Here is a 16,248-nt window from a genome sequence, read left to right as displayed (position 1 = left end):
CCGCAAATTCTGATTCACAGTTTCCCTTTAAAGCCCTAAGATGTTCTTTAATTCTGATCTCAAAGTTTCTATTAGTTTTTCCTATATAAAAGGAATTACAATCATTACAGTTGAGTTTATAAACACCTCAATATTAATAACTGAAGTCAACATCGATGACATCCCTAAAGATTATGTGTGGAGTTCAAAATCAATGACTCAAGTCTATATGAATAGCGTTATAGCTTACCTTAATATTTATTCAAAGAAAACTTAATTGATTTAATTTTTTTATGAAACGGTATTTGAAAAATAATATTCTCGAGTCAGAATTCTAAAGTTTGAAAACCGTCGTCTAACTCGTTTGGAATAAATTCACGTCCAAGAGAGAGACTTCATTCTCGCAACCGCAATCAATACCGAAATAGTAAAAACTCACATTATATTCGGTATGGGATAATATGATAAATGGTTGGTTTCATATCGCGGTTTCTCTGTAATGGTTCTGAATATTCTGCTAGGAATTGGAAGGAAGCCCCTTGAAAGTGCCACAAAAAAGCCTCAATAGCCTATTTTTCTATTTCTATAGGTAAATTAAAGTCGTTCAAGTGCTATATTTTTCACAAAAAAAATATGTCAAAACAGAATACAATAAAAAAAGGACCTGACATGGGCGTGCACGGAGAAAAATGAGTATTGCTGATTTATTAAAATCAGGTTAAAACGGTATTGCAAGCCATTCCCTGTTAACCTTTTGGCACATTCCTAATAAATCGGAACACGTGCTCATACACCTGCATTTGTCCTGATAATATCCAATGACGAAATGCGAAAATATTAGAATTTTTATGAACATGTGTCCCAATATCGCGATAAAACATTCGTGTTTTACTGAAAGTTTATTAGGAAACCTATCAATTTATTCGTTAAAGGTCTGCAATCACGTTTTGAACAGGATTACGAATAATTTGACGAGTTTCTTAATAAAATAGCAATATTTTATATCAGTAAGTTTTCTCCGTATGGACATGGACATAACACACAAGACGATGCTAACTTTAGAGCTCTAAGGTCATGAAATATGTAGTCTTTGTGTAAACCAATCTTAAGTTAAAGCAGTTAGTTTCAGTTGTTTTTTTTAAATATGAATACTTCACAAGAAGTAAGAAGGACGAATGGGATATGTTGTGGAGCTAAAGGGAATGGGAGGAGATAAGGAAGAGAAAGGATGGATAGTTCCAGGCTATTCAGATCTGGTTACCAAAAATGTATAAATCTATTTGAAGCAACAACGTTTCGATTAAAAATGGAGGTGCTTTATCAGGATCATACTGAAAATATTTATACACCTTTCCAGTTAATACAAATCACGTACTGAATTTCATATACCTAGGATAGCTAGTCGTTCAAAAATCTTATTTAAATGTAACAATAACAAGACTATTTCAAACGTTCGGTTTTACCTAGATTACACGAAGTTAGTATTTCGTAATAGAGACACATGTGTGGCGGATCCATTTAACTGCAAGGAAGGTAGGCACAAGAAGATCATAAATTCTGTTACTTTTGTATGTATTTGTATCTTCTACTGTTATATCCTTCCAGAGCTTCTATTAATTTTATACTTTCTGTCGTCATTTTACTATAAATGCCAGGTTTTAGTTGGTTAGCCACAGTCAGTTTTTTTTTTAATTGTTTCCAGTATGCTTGTATACTGCGACGTACAATATTATTGTTTATGGTATATTTATACCGTGAGTATTTTATTTTTTATTTATGTAACAAACAGTCATTTGTACATTTAGCATAAACAGCAATTATTTACAGTATATAACAATACACAGTAACAACAATATACAATAATGTTCCATTAATTCTAGTCGTTGATTCAATATTTGCACCTTTACAATATATTTATAAATGACAAAGAAATATGAAGAATAAACGTTGTAAGGAATCACAAAATGTTATAAAAACAATCAATTAGTAATACAGTTTTCGCATGATTATAATAAAAACAATAAAATAAAACTAAGATAATAGGATTATTTCACAAAATAAAAAAATTAGGTTATCAGTTTAGTAAGTTGCATTTTATATGTTTTCAAGTTACACTTGAAAATGTCTACATCTCTAGAGGCATTGTGAGTTTTACAAATACGTCATATTAAAGATTTTTGCGCATATTTGGCTTTACAGTGTGGTGTTCTAAATAAGTCGTTCGATCTGGTGTTGTGTTCAGGGCAACGAAAAGCAATCTTTTCTAGCTGATGAATCAACAAGACTATTCATGATTTTGTATTAGTAATAATTATAATAATATAATTCCCTATTGGGCATCAGAAATTTTTCTGCGTTTATATAAAGCGGTAGGGTCAAACCGATGATCATTAAAGCGATATGATAGATATATAAATTTGAATTGGATATTTTCAATGCGATCAATGTATATTTGATATTGAGGATTCCAAATGACTGAATGTGATGTTAAATTAAAAAAATAATAGTTAGGAAAAATTGCAAACGTCATTAAGAAAATATCGCCATTAAAATCACATTGCAACGAAGGCCTTGAACTCAGTGATCGCTATTCGTCATCAAATTCATAACCACATTATTATTGAATTTCGTACCATCTTATCATTGATAAGGTTACTCGACAACGAAATTAAGCTTATCCAGAATAATAAAAATGACATTCCACACTTTTGTCTCTCCTAAAGCCAAAGCAACTGACAGGGTAAACAGGAATTCGACTCCCGGGGCAAGTAAATACATTGATTATAACTAAAATAGGCTATTAAACTTTAAAAGGTATCATTGTTGCATCACCATTGAGAGACCACCATTTCAAAAAATAGCGTTGATTATTATTAGCACAGAGCCGTGAAAAATTACGTGTTAATTTAGTTAGGCTTGACGGACAGATTGACGGCCGGCATAGTCCAGTGGTAACGCATTGGACTGCCATTCCGAAGGTCGCGGGTTCGAACCCGGCGTGCGCAAATAAATTTTATTTGATTAATGATTAATTTGTGTTATTTCACAATTAATTAATTAAAATAATAATAAATAGTATATTTGCGGCACGTTCCAGAGTGGAAGATACTACCAGTATCGCCCTGGTGTAAGACCACCATTCAGAATTGAAACGTTGCTCCAAATGGCTTTAGCCGTGTTTAGTGACTAGATCTGAATAGCCAGGTACTTCCCCACCTTCCTCTTTCCCTTTCCCACTTACCTTCAGCCTCACAACATCCCCCAATTGGGGATGCCATAGTCTCACTGGCTCCAGACGGGAGCAGTTGGGACTCTTGTGAGGTGACACTATAAAAAAAAAAGGCTTCTCCCTACTAAACATCACCCCACGAACCAGGGCACCCCTACTAAGTCTCCAAACTTAGCAAACCATTTGGGGTGTCCTGTTGTAGGGTGACCTATATTACCCAAACCAACCTCCTCAAATGAAATATTAGTTAGTTTAAACAAATCAGTTGGTTCAATGTAGCATATTCATTATTTGTCTGAGATTATAATACCTATAATTACAATTATTCAATTAAACAGTTACGCACGCATCTGATCGATAATTATTATTATCTATCTCTGAGAATCATCATTGTGTCGGTATTCCGTACTATTTATCACAGAATGTCAGATTACAGAATTATTCTATCTATTATCGACGTACCGATAAGATTATTTTACCGCGGGCGAACAGAATTAGCGCAGTGCTTAGTACAAACACCGCGATCGAGTAGTCAGCAAAAAAATGAATCAAGCGATTTAAGTGAGTTAAAGTTGAAAAAGTGGTTCAGGAAGTTCAAAACATCGGCTTGAGTTGTGAACCATGTAGGTTAAATCCGAAAAATTGTGCAAACTAACGAAATAAAATAAAAATAAGTTCCAACTTAAGTGTTTGTGGATATAAATGGTTCCATGATAAAACAGAACCCCAAAGAAGTGTGAAATAAACCTGATCTAGCCTATTCTTTTATATTGTTCTGTTTTCTCGGTATTCTCTTTTATGCGGTTACCAAAATACATATTTATGTGTTTTAGTGAATACAATTTGAAAGCAAGTTGGTGAAAGACCACCATTTTAAATATAAACATTGCTTGCAATGGCGTTAGATCTTGTAGATGTCATAGTCCTACTGCAAAAACAGATGGGCAGTTAGTATTAAAGTTCTGTTATCATCCAATTGCTATGAAACAACTACGATGACAAAATAACAGAATTTGAATAGAACTTTCACAGTGCAGAAATATTTTATGATTACACCGGGTTAAATGAAGGGTGATTTCAAAATAATGCTTCAAATCCGAGTTTCTTCATTTGTTTTACTTTCAAATAGTTTTAATTAGTTGGGTACTTTGATCTTCAGTAATAATTTATAAGAATTTGATTAAAAAAAAAAATAAAAAAAAAAAAAAAAAAAATCAACTTCAAACTCGATTTACTCGATAACGAAAGCTCAAATAAAAAAAATATATACTACAAAATCGACTCCAAATGTGATGTAGATTCACCAGTTTCCCGCTTGTACTACGAGTTTCCGGACACCCTGTATATCTGTCAATATTTTGTATCATAGGTTAGTTTTAATATTCTCCTAACGAAGCAAGGGTGCTTCCGAAATCGGTAGAGTGTAATTAAAATTAAAGTTGTCTATAACAAATTTATATATTTTTATTGTAAATTATGACGAGCCACAAAGTAAATGCTTATTACAAATATGTGTAAAGAATCTTTTTTTTTAATTTTTTTTTTATTATTATTGTACGACAGACAGGTAAGTCCAATTATGGTACAATTTTATTAAAACTAACAATACATGTACATATATTTTTAAAACATGGTATAGTGATATTAAACACATCTATATCCGCTGGTAGGGCATTTAGTAAGGTCATACCTCTTGTCATGCTATGTCGGGCAATGACATCTGTCCGACCCTGCGGTATACAGAATAGGTCGTGGCTACGATTTCGACAGTATTTATCAGGAACGAATAATCCACAGCATGACAGGAGATATGGGCAATCGATAAGGTTTTTTAGTAACTTTAATTCAAATACCATGAGTCCGGCATTACGCCTAGTCTCCAGGCTTTGGTAATTTGTCTCCTTTAGCAGTTCCACGTGATGCATGAATTTCGGATATATTCCGTATGATCGCATGTAAACATACCTTAGGAATTTTTTTTGAATTTGTTCAATCATATTTATGTATTTAAGTTGATAAGGTATCCAGACAGTACTGGCGTACTCCAGCTTGCTTCTGACCACTCCGTTGAACATGGAGGTCATTGCTTCTTTGTTATTGAATTGTTTGCAAGTTCTAATTACAAAACCAAGAGTTTTGGAGCAAGCCGAGGTAAGCTGGACTATGTGGTTTGAAAATGTCAGTTTGAAAATGTCAGAAAATGTCAGCAATCTGTTAATTTGTTGTAGAAAGATGAAAATAACGCAATCGCCATTCGTCACCCTTGGACTAATTGATTATATCTATATTATTAAGTCTACAGATTAGACAATTCAGTCTTAAAACGTGATTAAAAATGGCCGTCACCAAAAAGGAGTATATTTTGGCGACGTTTCTAAGTTCTTGCTTGGCGGTCGCCTTGCTCATCGGCGCAATCGGAACTCAAAACTGGGTAAGTTTTATCATTTCATTAGTTCTATGACTCAACACTCTACGCTTAAGTTTTTCATAATTTCGTGACTGAAAATAATGTAAAAGAACCAAGTTTTCCATTAGTTCCATGACTCAAAATTTTACATGCATTAGCCCATTTATTAAAGGGCTAATGGCAGGTAGGTGTCAATTCCGTTAGATGAGTGTTTGATTAAAATATTACATCATTTCATTCAATCTAATACTGGGTTATTAGGTATCTACACTACCTACCTACAATTAATTGGTATACGTTTCAGTGATTGATTTTTATTAGGTAATTTGCAGGTTTTATTTGGTAACTGAGCTGTGACGCCAAACTGTGATTGTTACTAATTTCATTAGTTCAGTGGTCGACTTAAACAAGCGCCTCAACACTGACTCCAATCCGATTTAGTTTAATTAATGTATTAACATATTTCCGTGAATGATTAAGCTGGGTATGTTTATTTTTTCATTAGTTCATTGACTGAGAACCGTGATAGTTAATTAGTGTTCCATTAGTTTTGTAACTGGTTACAACTGGGTAATTATGAACATTCTATTAGTTCATACCTATGAACCTATTCTAAGATCGAACATGGTCTTTCTTAATGTTTGTCGTTAGCGACTGAATTAAACTGGATATCTATAAACATCCATTTGTCTTAAAACTATTTTTTTTGTGTTATGTGTGTTAATTAGTTCAACATTGCACGCTTACTAATAAACGTGTTGTAAATTTCACCCTAAGCATTCAGTATTATAATATACAAAACTTCATAAGCAGTTTTCCGTTATTTTACAAAGTTGTAACTTTAAACTTTGCATACTAGAACCGTATTAGTTTGAATTCGACCACTTCAGCGATTAATTTTAACTGGGTAAATTTAAAAAATAAATTCATTATCTCATTGACTCATATCACTGGAAACAAGGTAAGTAACTTTACGATGCATTTCTTTTCACAAGCTATATTTAGTTATTTGATGTGATTTGATGCTGTTGAGACCCCATCTACTATTTCATATTTCAAACGAGGGTGGTACCTATAGCATGAAGGACGGGTTGTTTCGGAGAATTTGAACAATTCATCAAATTTCAACGTTCATTTCCGGGCTCCGTGAAAGTCCTATTCAAGTTCTGTTATTATATCACTATAGGCTAGTTGCTTGACAAAACTGAAATTAAAACAGAACTTTAAAAAATCTTTCACAGAACTTGAAAATGAACGTTGAAATTTGATGAATTGTTCAAGGGTTGTTTCGGAGAATTTGAACAATTCATCAAATTTCAACGTTCATTTCCGGGCTCCGTGAAAGTCCTATTCAAGTTCTGTTATTATATCACTATAGGCTAGTTGCTTGACAAAACTGAAATTAAAACAGAACTTTAAAAAATCTTTCACAGAACTTGAAAATGAACGTTGAAATTTGATGAATTGTTCAAGGGTTGTTTCGGAGAATTTGAACAATTCATCAAATTTCAACGTTCATTTCCGGGCTCCGTGAAAGTCCTATTCAAGTTCTGTTATTATATCACTATAGGCTAGTTGCTTGACAAAACTGAAATTAAAACAGAACTTTAAAAAATCTTTCACAGAACTTGAAAATGAACGTTGAAATTTGATGAATTGTTCAAATTCTCCGAAACAACCCGTCCTAAAATTCTATCTATATGAATAAAAGTATAAATGTTCGTTCAAAATCCTAAATCTCCGAAAGTTCTTCATCGATTGCTTTGAATTTTGGACACAACTTTACATTCAAATACGCGTGTATCCTATATTATACAGATGTCACCTGTGACAGGTAAAAAACATGCTCTTTTTGACAAACAGCGCCATCTGTTGGAGGTAAGTGTGAGGATAATGATATCCTCACTGTGATCTCTTGTGCCGAGATAATGATATCCTCACTGTGATCTTCCTTGCTGAGATAATGATATCCTCACTGTGATCTCTTGTGCCGAGATAATGATATCCTCACTGTGATCTTCCTTGCTGAGATAATGATATCCTGACTGTGATCTCTTGTGCCGAGATAATGATATCCTCACTGTGATCTTCCTTGCTGAGATAATGATATCCTCACTGTGATCTCTTGTGCCGAGATAATGATATCCTCACTGTGATCTTCCTTGCTGAGATAATGATATCCTCACTGTGATCTCTTGTGCCGAGATAATGATATCCTCACTGTGATCTTCCTTGCTGAGATAATGATATCCTCACTGTGATCTCTTGTGCCGAGATAATGATATCCTCACTGTGATCTTCCTTGCTGAGATAATGATATCCTGACTGTGATCTCTTGTGCCGAGATAATGATATCCTCACTGTGATCTTCCTTGCTGAGATAATGATATCCTCACTGTGATCTCTTGTGCCGAGATAATGATATCCTCACTGTGATCTTCCTTGCTGAGATAATGATATCCTCACTGTGATCTCTTGTGCCGAGATAATGATATCCTCACTGTGATCTTCCTTGCTGAGATAATGATATCCTCACTGTGATCTCTTGTGCCGAGATAATGATATCCTCACTGTGATCTTCCTTGCTGAGATAATGATATCCTGACTGTGATCTCTTGTGCCGAGATAATGATATCCTCACTGTGATCTTCCTTGCTGAGATAATGATATCCTCACTGTGATCTATTGTGCCGAGATAATGATATCCTCACTGTGATCTTCCTTGCTGAGATAATGATATCCTCACTGTGATCTCTTGTGCCGAGATAATGATATCCTCACTGTGATCTTCCTTGCTGAGATAATGATATCCTGACTGTGATCTCTTGTTCCGAGATAATGATATCCTCACTGTGATCTTCCTTGCTGAGATAATGATATCCTCACTGTGATCTCTTGTGCCGAGATAATGATATCCTCACTGTGATCTTCCTTGCTGAGATAATGATATCCTCACTGTGATCTCTTGTGCCGAGATAATGATATCCTCACTGTGATCTTCCTTGCTGAGATAATGATATCCTGACTGTGATCTCTTGTTCCGAGATAATGATATCCTCACTGTGATCTTCCTTGCTGAGATAATGATATCCTCACTGTGATCTCTTGTGCCGAGATAATGATATCCTCACTGTGATCTTCCTTGCTGAGATAATGATATCCTGACTGTGATCTCTTGTGCCGAGATAATGATATCCTCACTGTGATCTTCCTTGCTGAGATAATGATATCCTCACTGTGATCTCTTGTGCCGAGATAATGATATCCTCACTGTGATCTTCCTTGCTGAGATAATGATATCCTCACTGTAATCTTCCTTGCTGAGATAATGATATCCTGACTGTGATCTCTTGTGCCGAGATAATGATATCCTCACTGTGATCTTCCTTGCTGAGATAATGATATCCTCACTGTGATCGCCCGTGCTGAGGATATCATTAACACTTTATTTAAATTTAGTAGTATGAATAGAAAATTTAATGAATTCATTGTAAATATATTCAGAAATAATTACACATATATTACATGGTGGTTTTGGTGCAGTTGTATGGTTTCGTTTTACGTATGTAATTTGGTGTTATTTCTTGTGCTTATGCATATAAAGGAGTATTGTTTTAGAGTAGAGTTGCTCAATTGAAATGATTTTGGGACAAAATTCTTTTCATTACGGCTAATTGGGTTTTAATTAGTTGATTCAGGATATTGTCAGTTGCACTGCCGCATCTGAAAATACCGTATTCCAACAGAGATACTGCAACAGTGGCAAAGAGCCATCTATATTTCGATTAAGCCTTTTTAATGAGGAGATTCCTGATGGTTTCGAAAAAATAAAATAGGTTTTTTTTTTAAATTTTATTATATTAATAATTAATATGTTAAGTCCATTTAAAGTTTTCATCACATTTTACACCTAGTTATGTTACACCTAGTTATGTTACATGGTTAATGTCCTCCAGTGAGGGACTATATTATGAATTTTCAAGTTTTTTTTGTATTTTTTCTTATTTTCATGAATTTAGTTTTATTAGCATTAAGTGTTGTAGTTTTCTACTGTGTAATTATTTCCTTGTGTAATTTAGGTCGAAGGAGAGGGAGTGACGGGTGAGACAAGAAACAACCAACTGAACTACGGACTCTTCCAAGGAACCTTCAATAACAGGTTCCTTCAGACGCCCGTCATCAGTAACATTTACAGTAAGTTTGCTTATAGGTTCCTACTTAGTCGTATCTTTAACGATTTTTGTCAAAATGTAGAAAAGCTTATTTAGGGACAATTTAGCAGATTTTAGACTATTAGAAAGAGGAATTAACGAACGAAGATAAAATATATTCCCCTTGTTTTGAAGGTTAAGTTATAAAATTAAAAAAAATATATATCCTTTCTTATTATTAAAGTATTCAGATATGTTTGAATACTCCACTGCCCAAAATAAATACTCAACCAGGGCCATAAGCCAAAATATACTAATTTCTTATCTTTTGGACAGAGCAATAATTCCTTATTACGAAATTATAGTAGGTATATTGCTGTGCCAAATCTAACAACAACAAAAAATAAGGCAAATAATTAGATACATTTTAAATAAAGGTTAAAACATTGCTGAGAGAACAGAGTGATAGTCAACTTGCAAATATTATGAAGACAACGAAAAGACAACTAGAAACTAAATACAAACATGTTTTAAAACAAAAGTACCTCCGTCGCCTCAGAACAGGTAACTCTAGTGACTCGTGGGGAGGATTATGAAAACTGTGAATTTACTCTTATTTTGCCAATATGACTAATTAAACAAAGTATTGTTTGCATTTGAATGAAATAATAATATAATATTTATTTTGTTTTCAGTGACATGTCTCATAAGTGATAATGTTTGCGCGTTGAGTTGCAAAACTAAAAAAGAGGCGAGGGAGAAAGAGGTAAGTGCAACTATACTGTTGTTATTCCGTGCCTACCCACCTGATTAGGCTAGGCCTAGCTATCAGAAAACAAATAAAAAATGTCCCTTTGATGTCATAAAAATACGTTACCCAAGAATACCCTCATAGAGTGAAATAAAAAAAAAATCACAAAATAAAACATTTAAAAATAATTATGGTACAGAGTGTATCGGCACGTACCCAAAAGATTTTACCTAAATACAGGGTGTATCAGCACAAACCCAAACGATTTGAACCAGCGATTCGTGAGCAAAATTTGGAGTTGTCATTAATTAGAAGTAGTTGTCATTTCAACACATAGAATACAGAATAATGCAAGACGTTCCTTGGGGGCGTATCTTTGTATGGAAGGCAATTCTAGTGTTATTCTATATTCCAGGTTTCAACACGAAAATAGCCGGTTCCTCAATAATTAACTCTTAAATTTTTCATTAATGAGTTTTTTATATAAAAGGGCCTATCTGAAAAGATGCTAAGAAGCTAAATGACTTATTTAAAGCTGATGACCCATATTTAGAGATAATTCTAAGTTGGCAGCACTGTGTCCTTGCCAACTTAGAATTATCTCCTCCCAAGGCTTTGTTTCACTGCGTCCTTGTTCCGTTCATGAACCTGAAAGACAATTTGAAGCCGCGGGGTGAGGGGAAGAAGTATGGGAATGCAAAAACTTGCTTAAAAATTTTAATAACATATTAATGACATCTCCATGTCTCATCAAATACCCAAAAAAATCATAAGCCGTTATAACTGCATTAACAACACAAAAATAAAATTATAATAGTTCATTATTCACCATTTTGCATACAATTCATTTCAAAAGTTTGTCAAATAAAATGGCTATCTACACTGTGCTTTTACGGTCCATGGGTCCGTGGCATGCAATAGTAATAAATATTGCTGGTAGATTTCCCTGTCCTAGTAAATATATGACGATATTCCAAATTTCAATCATTATTCCGAATAATATGCTTTCTTTCCTTTTTTTATTATCTTCTCTCAAACTTCTGCATCGTCATATCAAATCAAAATACATTTAATAATGCGAATACCGTATGGAGCCAGTGAGACTATGGCATGCTCAATTGGGATCTATATGCAGTGGGGCTGGATGGTATTGGGTCACCATCTGGTCACCAATAGTATTTTCCACTCCGTCTTCTATTCTAATTTGTCTGTAATACTTGTTTTCAGGTTGAAACTATCTACGGCGGATATTCGGTGGCCAAATCTTGCGATAGCAATGGAAATTCCGATGGAAATAGAAGTAGGTATCTAACAAGAGTCTAAACTTGGTTCATTAAATTGGTAACCATAGATCCATGTAGAATAGGTCAGGTGAGAATGCAGCATTAGACTATGACGTCTACGTCATAGTAGGTATCTACCAAGAGTCTGTCCACACCCTAGTGGGCCGGTATATCAGTTTCTAATACATCTTTAACTGAGAATAACTCGTGTTTAGGGAGGGAAAAGTGCTATAAAAAAATGAGGGAATAGTGCCTTTGAAAAGTCCCAACTGCTCCCAACCGTCTGGAGCCAGTGAGACTATGGAATCCCCAATTGGGGTATGTTGTGAGGCTGTATGTAGTGGGGAGGAGAAGAAGCTAAAACCATTAACACGATGGCAGCGCCCTCCTTTTTTGTCTTATGTTTTATAAACAAAAAAGTGGCAAGACGTGTGTTTTCTTCTTTTAGAAAATAATTATGTGTGGAAAACCATTTATGTTCGTGTGAGAAATGTGGAGATCCGCAAAGAATGCAAGGCTGATGTAAGCGTAGTGAGTAAGCTAAAGAAAGGGATGCTTACATGGTTTGGGCATGTAGAACAAATGAACGAAGAAAGGAGAATACATGAGAATGGAAGAAGAAAGTCGGGAACGCCCGAGGAAGACATGGCACTATCAAGTGAATCAGATACTTGAGTCAGGCCATGTCAAGTGTCAGAATAATAGAAGAGAATGTATGAATGTGAATGAGGCAAGGAGTGTGTACCAAACCGAGTTGTTTGGAGGTCCGTCCACTCTTACTACCCCTACGGAGAAACGGTCTCTCTTGACCCATCGCCTTGTACGGTAGCGGGAGGAATTGATAATTTGTCCGTCACTCCTGGACACACTCATCCCTTAGATTCCTACCCCCAGATCTTCCTCTCCTTCCTTTCATTAAACAGACCCTCCACACAGCATCCCCAAAGATAATATAGGCCATTGGAGGCATTATGTTCCTCATGGTCTCCTGTGTGGGGGTTAATGTAAATATATATATAAATATACTAATTGAGATAAAATGTCAACAATAGAATATAAATGTCCTGTAGTGATAAATTAATTGAATGTGATTGATTACAGTTACAAAGGATCTGGTATGGCTCAACGGAGGCGTTTACATCTCCACCATCCTGTTCCTTTCAATAGCCCTGCTCATGTCCGCAGTGTCCGCTGTCATCGGCCTCTACAACACAACCAGGAGTCCGGTGGAACCCTTGATGGGAGTTTTCGGTAACATTTACCATTTACCTGCGCTAAAAAATGCCAATTTAAACATTTTTCTGGGCCGGTCAGTCTCCCAAGAACCAAGTCTACCGAAAACGTTTACATATTCTCATCCAAGGCAGTTTGCTCTTGTTCTTGAAGCTAGTAGAGAGACAACATTTATAAAGAGGGAAATGATGTAGGCAGACAGTTGAAAGCTTTTAGCTCTTCCAAAATGTATATACAGTCGATTCCTTTTATTTGACTCTCCGGTTTATCGGGACAGTGTGCCAAAACCCAAGGGACCAAATCTGGGACACAATTACATTTAATTGGAATACCAATCTGAAGTCAATGCAAAACTTGACTCAGTAAACGAATTTTACTTAAGAAGGGTGTGCGTGCGGTATGTGCCACGCTACGGGGTTCCGAGTTCATAAGGCAGTAATTCGTCAACGTAAAGTTGTTCATGAACAATGAGTAATTTTTTGGGTTACTGTTATTACAGTACATATTACGTAATTGTTTGTTCATGTACTTTTCTTTGATTATTTTACTTTTTCATATTCATGTATACCTATAGTTAGCACACAATTATTTTTCAATTAATATTTTTAAAAAATTAATAATTCTAGAGAACTCAAATAAATGTATTATGTATACAAACATATAGATAAAATTTAATAAATCATTATTTACTAACCATCTTACACTTAGCATATTTGGGACAAAATGTTTGAGTTATTATTAGTGCGAATCCTATAAATTTTATAGAATATAAATATCAGCTGAGGTAAATCTCATAACTAGAAAACTGGTTTTTTTCCATAAGTTTTACCTAAATTCTCCTTTATATTCAAGGGTTGTACATCTGGAATGGCTGCTCTGCCTGCAGTAGTCTGATGGTGATGCTCATCTGGGGCCTCAGCTACTCGATAGACATAACAGAGAGCCTGGCTTTCACACAAATCATGATCAGCACCACGGAGTATACCTCAGTCAACTCCAACCTGGGCTTCTCTTACTGGTAATGATATTATTTTGTATTCATTTATGTAGGTAGTTAACAATTTTTACCCATCACTTTTACAAAGTCTGACAAAGACCGGTCGGTGACTGAGTTGACATTGCATTTGGGTCCCATTCCGACGTAGTGTGTTCAACTCCTTGGCTGGCTAAGTCCCCCATCACAACACAAGCAACATTTTCCGCTTACTGTGGATAACCCGGGAAAGTTTGTCTTTCTTTTAAAAAAAAATGTGTTTTCAGACGTCCCTTTCTGTGCTAATCTAAATCTTCCCATTGGAATCGTCGTCAATATCTTCAGCAGAAGTTGCTCTACTGGCATTCAAGTATATGTCCAAGCCACCTTAACTATTTACTTAAGTACACTTTAATCACTTATAGATTGCTGGTATACTTGCCACTTTTTAATGAAATTCGACAATTGTGGTCATAATGTAAGAAGTATCGAAAAAGTAACTGAGAATTGATGGGAGACGTAGCAGAGGAAGCCGCACTTCATGAATTTGTAATCTAGGTGACTGTTACTAGTGCAGTTTCGACAGTAACAGTCAGTCGGTAGTTGGTGACAGCCTGCAGAGTAATGCTTTCACAATGATAGTCAACCTACAATAGGAGAAGGCACTACAAGAAGAATATTATAGGGGTTCAAATTAGAATATAAAGGGTGTGCAGAATGCAAGCACTCCGTCTCGTCTGTACAGTACTTTTGGAAAGAGACGGAGTGCGTATCATGTGATGTGCTAGTCCCAGTGCCGACGTGTGATGGAAAAATATATAATTGTTTTTAATCGAATGAAAATATCATTGGACAGCAAAATAAACTCAGTAATTTCTAATCTAATCAGTAACTAATAAATTAATAGTTCTTCATCGAATGGCTAAAAATGGGGAAATTGTGCTAGACATAAAAACTCTAATATCTTGTTGTTTTTAAGATGTAGAAATATAAAATGTATTGGGGAAAAACACCACATTTAATCCGCATTTTGCAAGTTATGCTTTACAATAGACAACTTATGTGTGTGTGCCTGAACCTACACAATATGCATATGAATAAATAGTTTTGTCTGGATAAACACTCAATTCTTTCAACAAAGGCATACAAATACTATGTTTGATTAAATCATCGGTACAATATTGAATTTGTATGACATTCTTGAAAAAATTGAGTGTTTATACCGACAAAACTATTTATTCACATTCATATTGCGTACTTTTGGGCGCAAACAATTAATTTGTCTTAATTTTGTAAAGCATAACTTGCAAAACGTGCTTGCCATCTATGAACATGTAGTTTATAAAAAACTTCGCGTTTAACCTTTTTACATTTGAATAGTCCCCGTTGAGTGCCAATTCTCGCGCCCGCCCGCGTCAGCTTAGGATCAAATAGTGATTACACAACCGTGATGCTTGAAGCTGATGGCCACCAAATGTGATTTTCGAAACCCCCAACCGTAGTGTTAGTATAAATATATGGTGAAATGTCTGTTTCCAGGCTGGTTATGGTGGCGATGCTCTGCCACATTCTGAACGGGGGTCTTTTGGGGGTGCGCTACTATCTCATCCAGAAGGAGCCGCCGCCACCAGTTATCAACATCGATAAGAATACCGACGACACCATCTTCCTCTACTAACAACACCTCAACACATCATCACATCACTAATAGTCTACCATAACACATTTGAATACAACTTTAATTTCATTAATATTATATCAAAATATTATAATTATATAATGTGTAACAGATGTAAATATATTTATTTCCTTTTATGGCTTCAAATTTACAGCCTTATTTAAAAACATGTATTAAATTTTACACAACTGATAAACACCTATTTATGTACTGTAAAATAATTGTGTATAATTTAAAACATGTTTATTAGTAAGGCCCTTAGTGTAAATAAAATGATTTGTAATAATTAACATGTATCAATAAAATTAGGTATTATTATAAGATTTTATTATGTTTTGAAATTAAGAAAAACCCAGCTACGTATTATAGGTCAAAAACTTTCAGGTAAATAAATAAGATTTGAATAAAAATAAATTACATATTATCTAATTTTACTCCCGTTTAACAAAAATATATTAATATATTATGCTGCGTGGAGAAATGAGAAAAAACAAGCAAGCTGAACCATGAATAACGGGAAAGGAACGAAGCAACCGCAAGCGGCGTTTCACGCTGTCTGCAGTT

The 16,248-nt window shown here is 34.9% G+C and overlaps 1 protein-coding gene across 3 annotated transcripts; it reads left to right on the top strand.

The window, feature by feature from the left end:
- The first annotated feature begins 1,670 nt into the window (after positions 1-1,670).
- Positions 1,671-15,987, top strand: LOC149411498 (uncharacterized). 3 transcript variants are annotated; one of them, XM_089646878.1, is made up of 8 exons: positions 1,671-1,733; positions 5,437-5,639; positions 9,695-9,809; positions 10,462-10,532; positions 11,745-11,817; positions 12,902-13,051; positions 13,886-14,051; positions 15,546-15,987. In XM_089646878.1, exons 2-8 carry the CDS (start codon positions 5,544-5,546, stop codon positions 15,682-15,684), a joined length of 810 nt encoding a protein of 269 aa, XP_089503004.1. In that variant the 5' UTR covers positions 1,671-1,733; positions 5,437-5,543; the 3' UTR covers positions 15,685-15,987. The 3 variants fall into 3 exon arrangements, with proteins under 3 accessions (XP_089503004.1, XP_089503002.1, XP_089503005.1); XM_089646876.1 differs by lacking the exon at positions 1,671-1,733 and adding an exon at positions 3,713-3,831; XM_089646879.1 differs by lacking the exon at positions 1,671-1,733 and adding an exon at positions 3,732-3,831 and having other exon boundaries at positions 5,441-5,639.
- Positions 15,988-16,248: the final 261 nt, after the last annotated feature.

The sequence above is a fragment of the Hesperophylax consimilis genome, chromosome 25 (assembly GCF_061612785.1).
Source record: "Hesperophylax consimilis isolate HC1 chromosome 25, BYU_Hcon_1.0, whole genome shotgun sequence".
In the NCBI taxonomy this organism is placed as follows: domain Eukaryota; kingdom Metazoa; phylum Arthropoda; class Insecta; order Trichoptera; family Limnephilidae; genus Hesperophylax; species Hesperophylax consimilis.
Note: the sequence above shows the minus strand (reverse complement) of the source record. Positions and strands in the feature narration are given on the sequence as shown.

Coding starts and splice junctions, on each gene's coding strand:
- LOC149411498 (XM_089646878.1), top strand. CDS start 5,544: ATGGCCGTCACCAAAAAGGAGTATATTTTGGCGACGTTTCTAAGTTCT. Junction 5,640..9,694: donor CAATCGGAACTCAAAACTGG/GTAAGTTTTATC, acceptor TGTGTAATTTAG/GTCGAAGGAGAGGGAGTGAC. Junction 14,052..15,545: donor AACCTGGGCTTCTCTTACTG/GTAATGATATTA, acceptor GTCTGTTTCCAG/GCTGGTTATGGTGGCGATGC.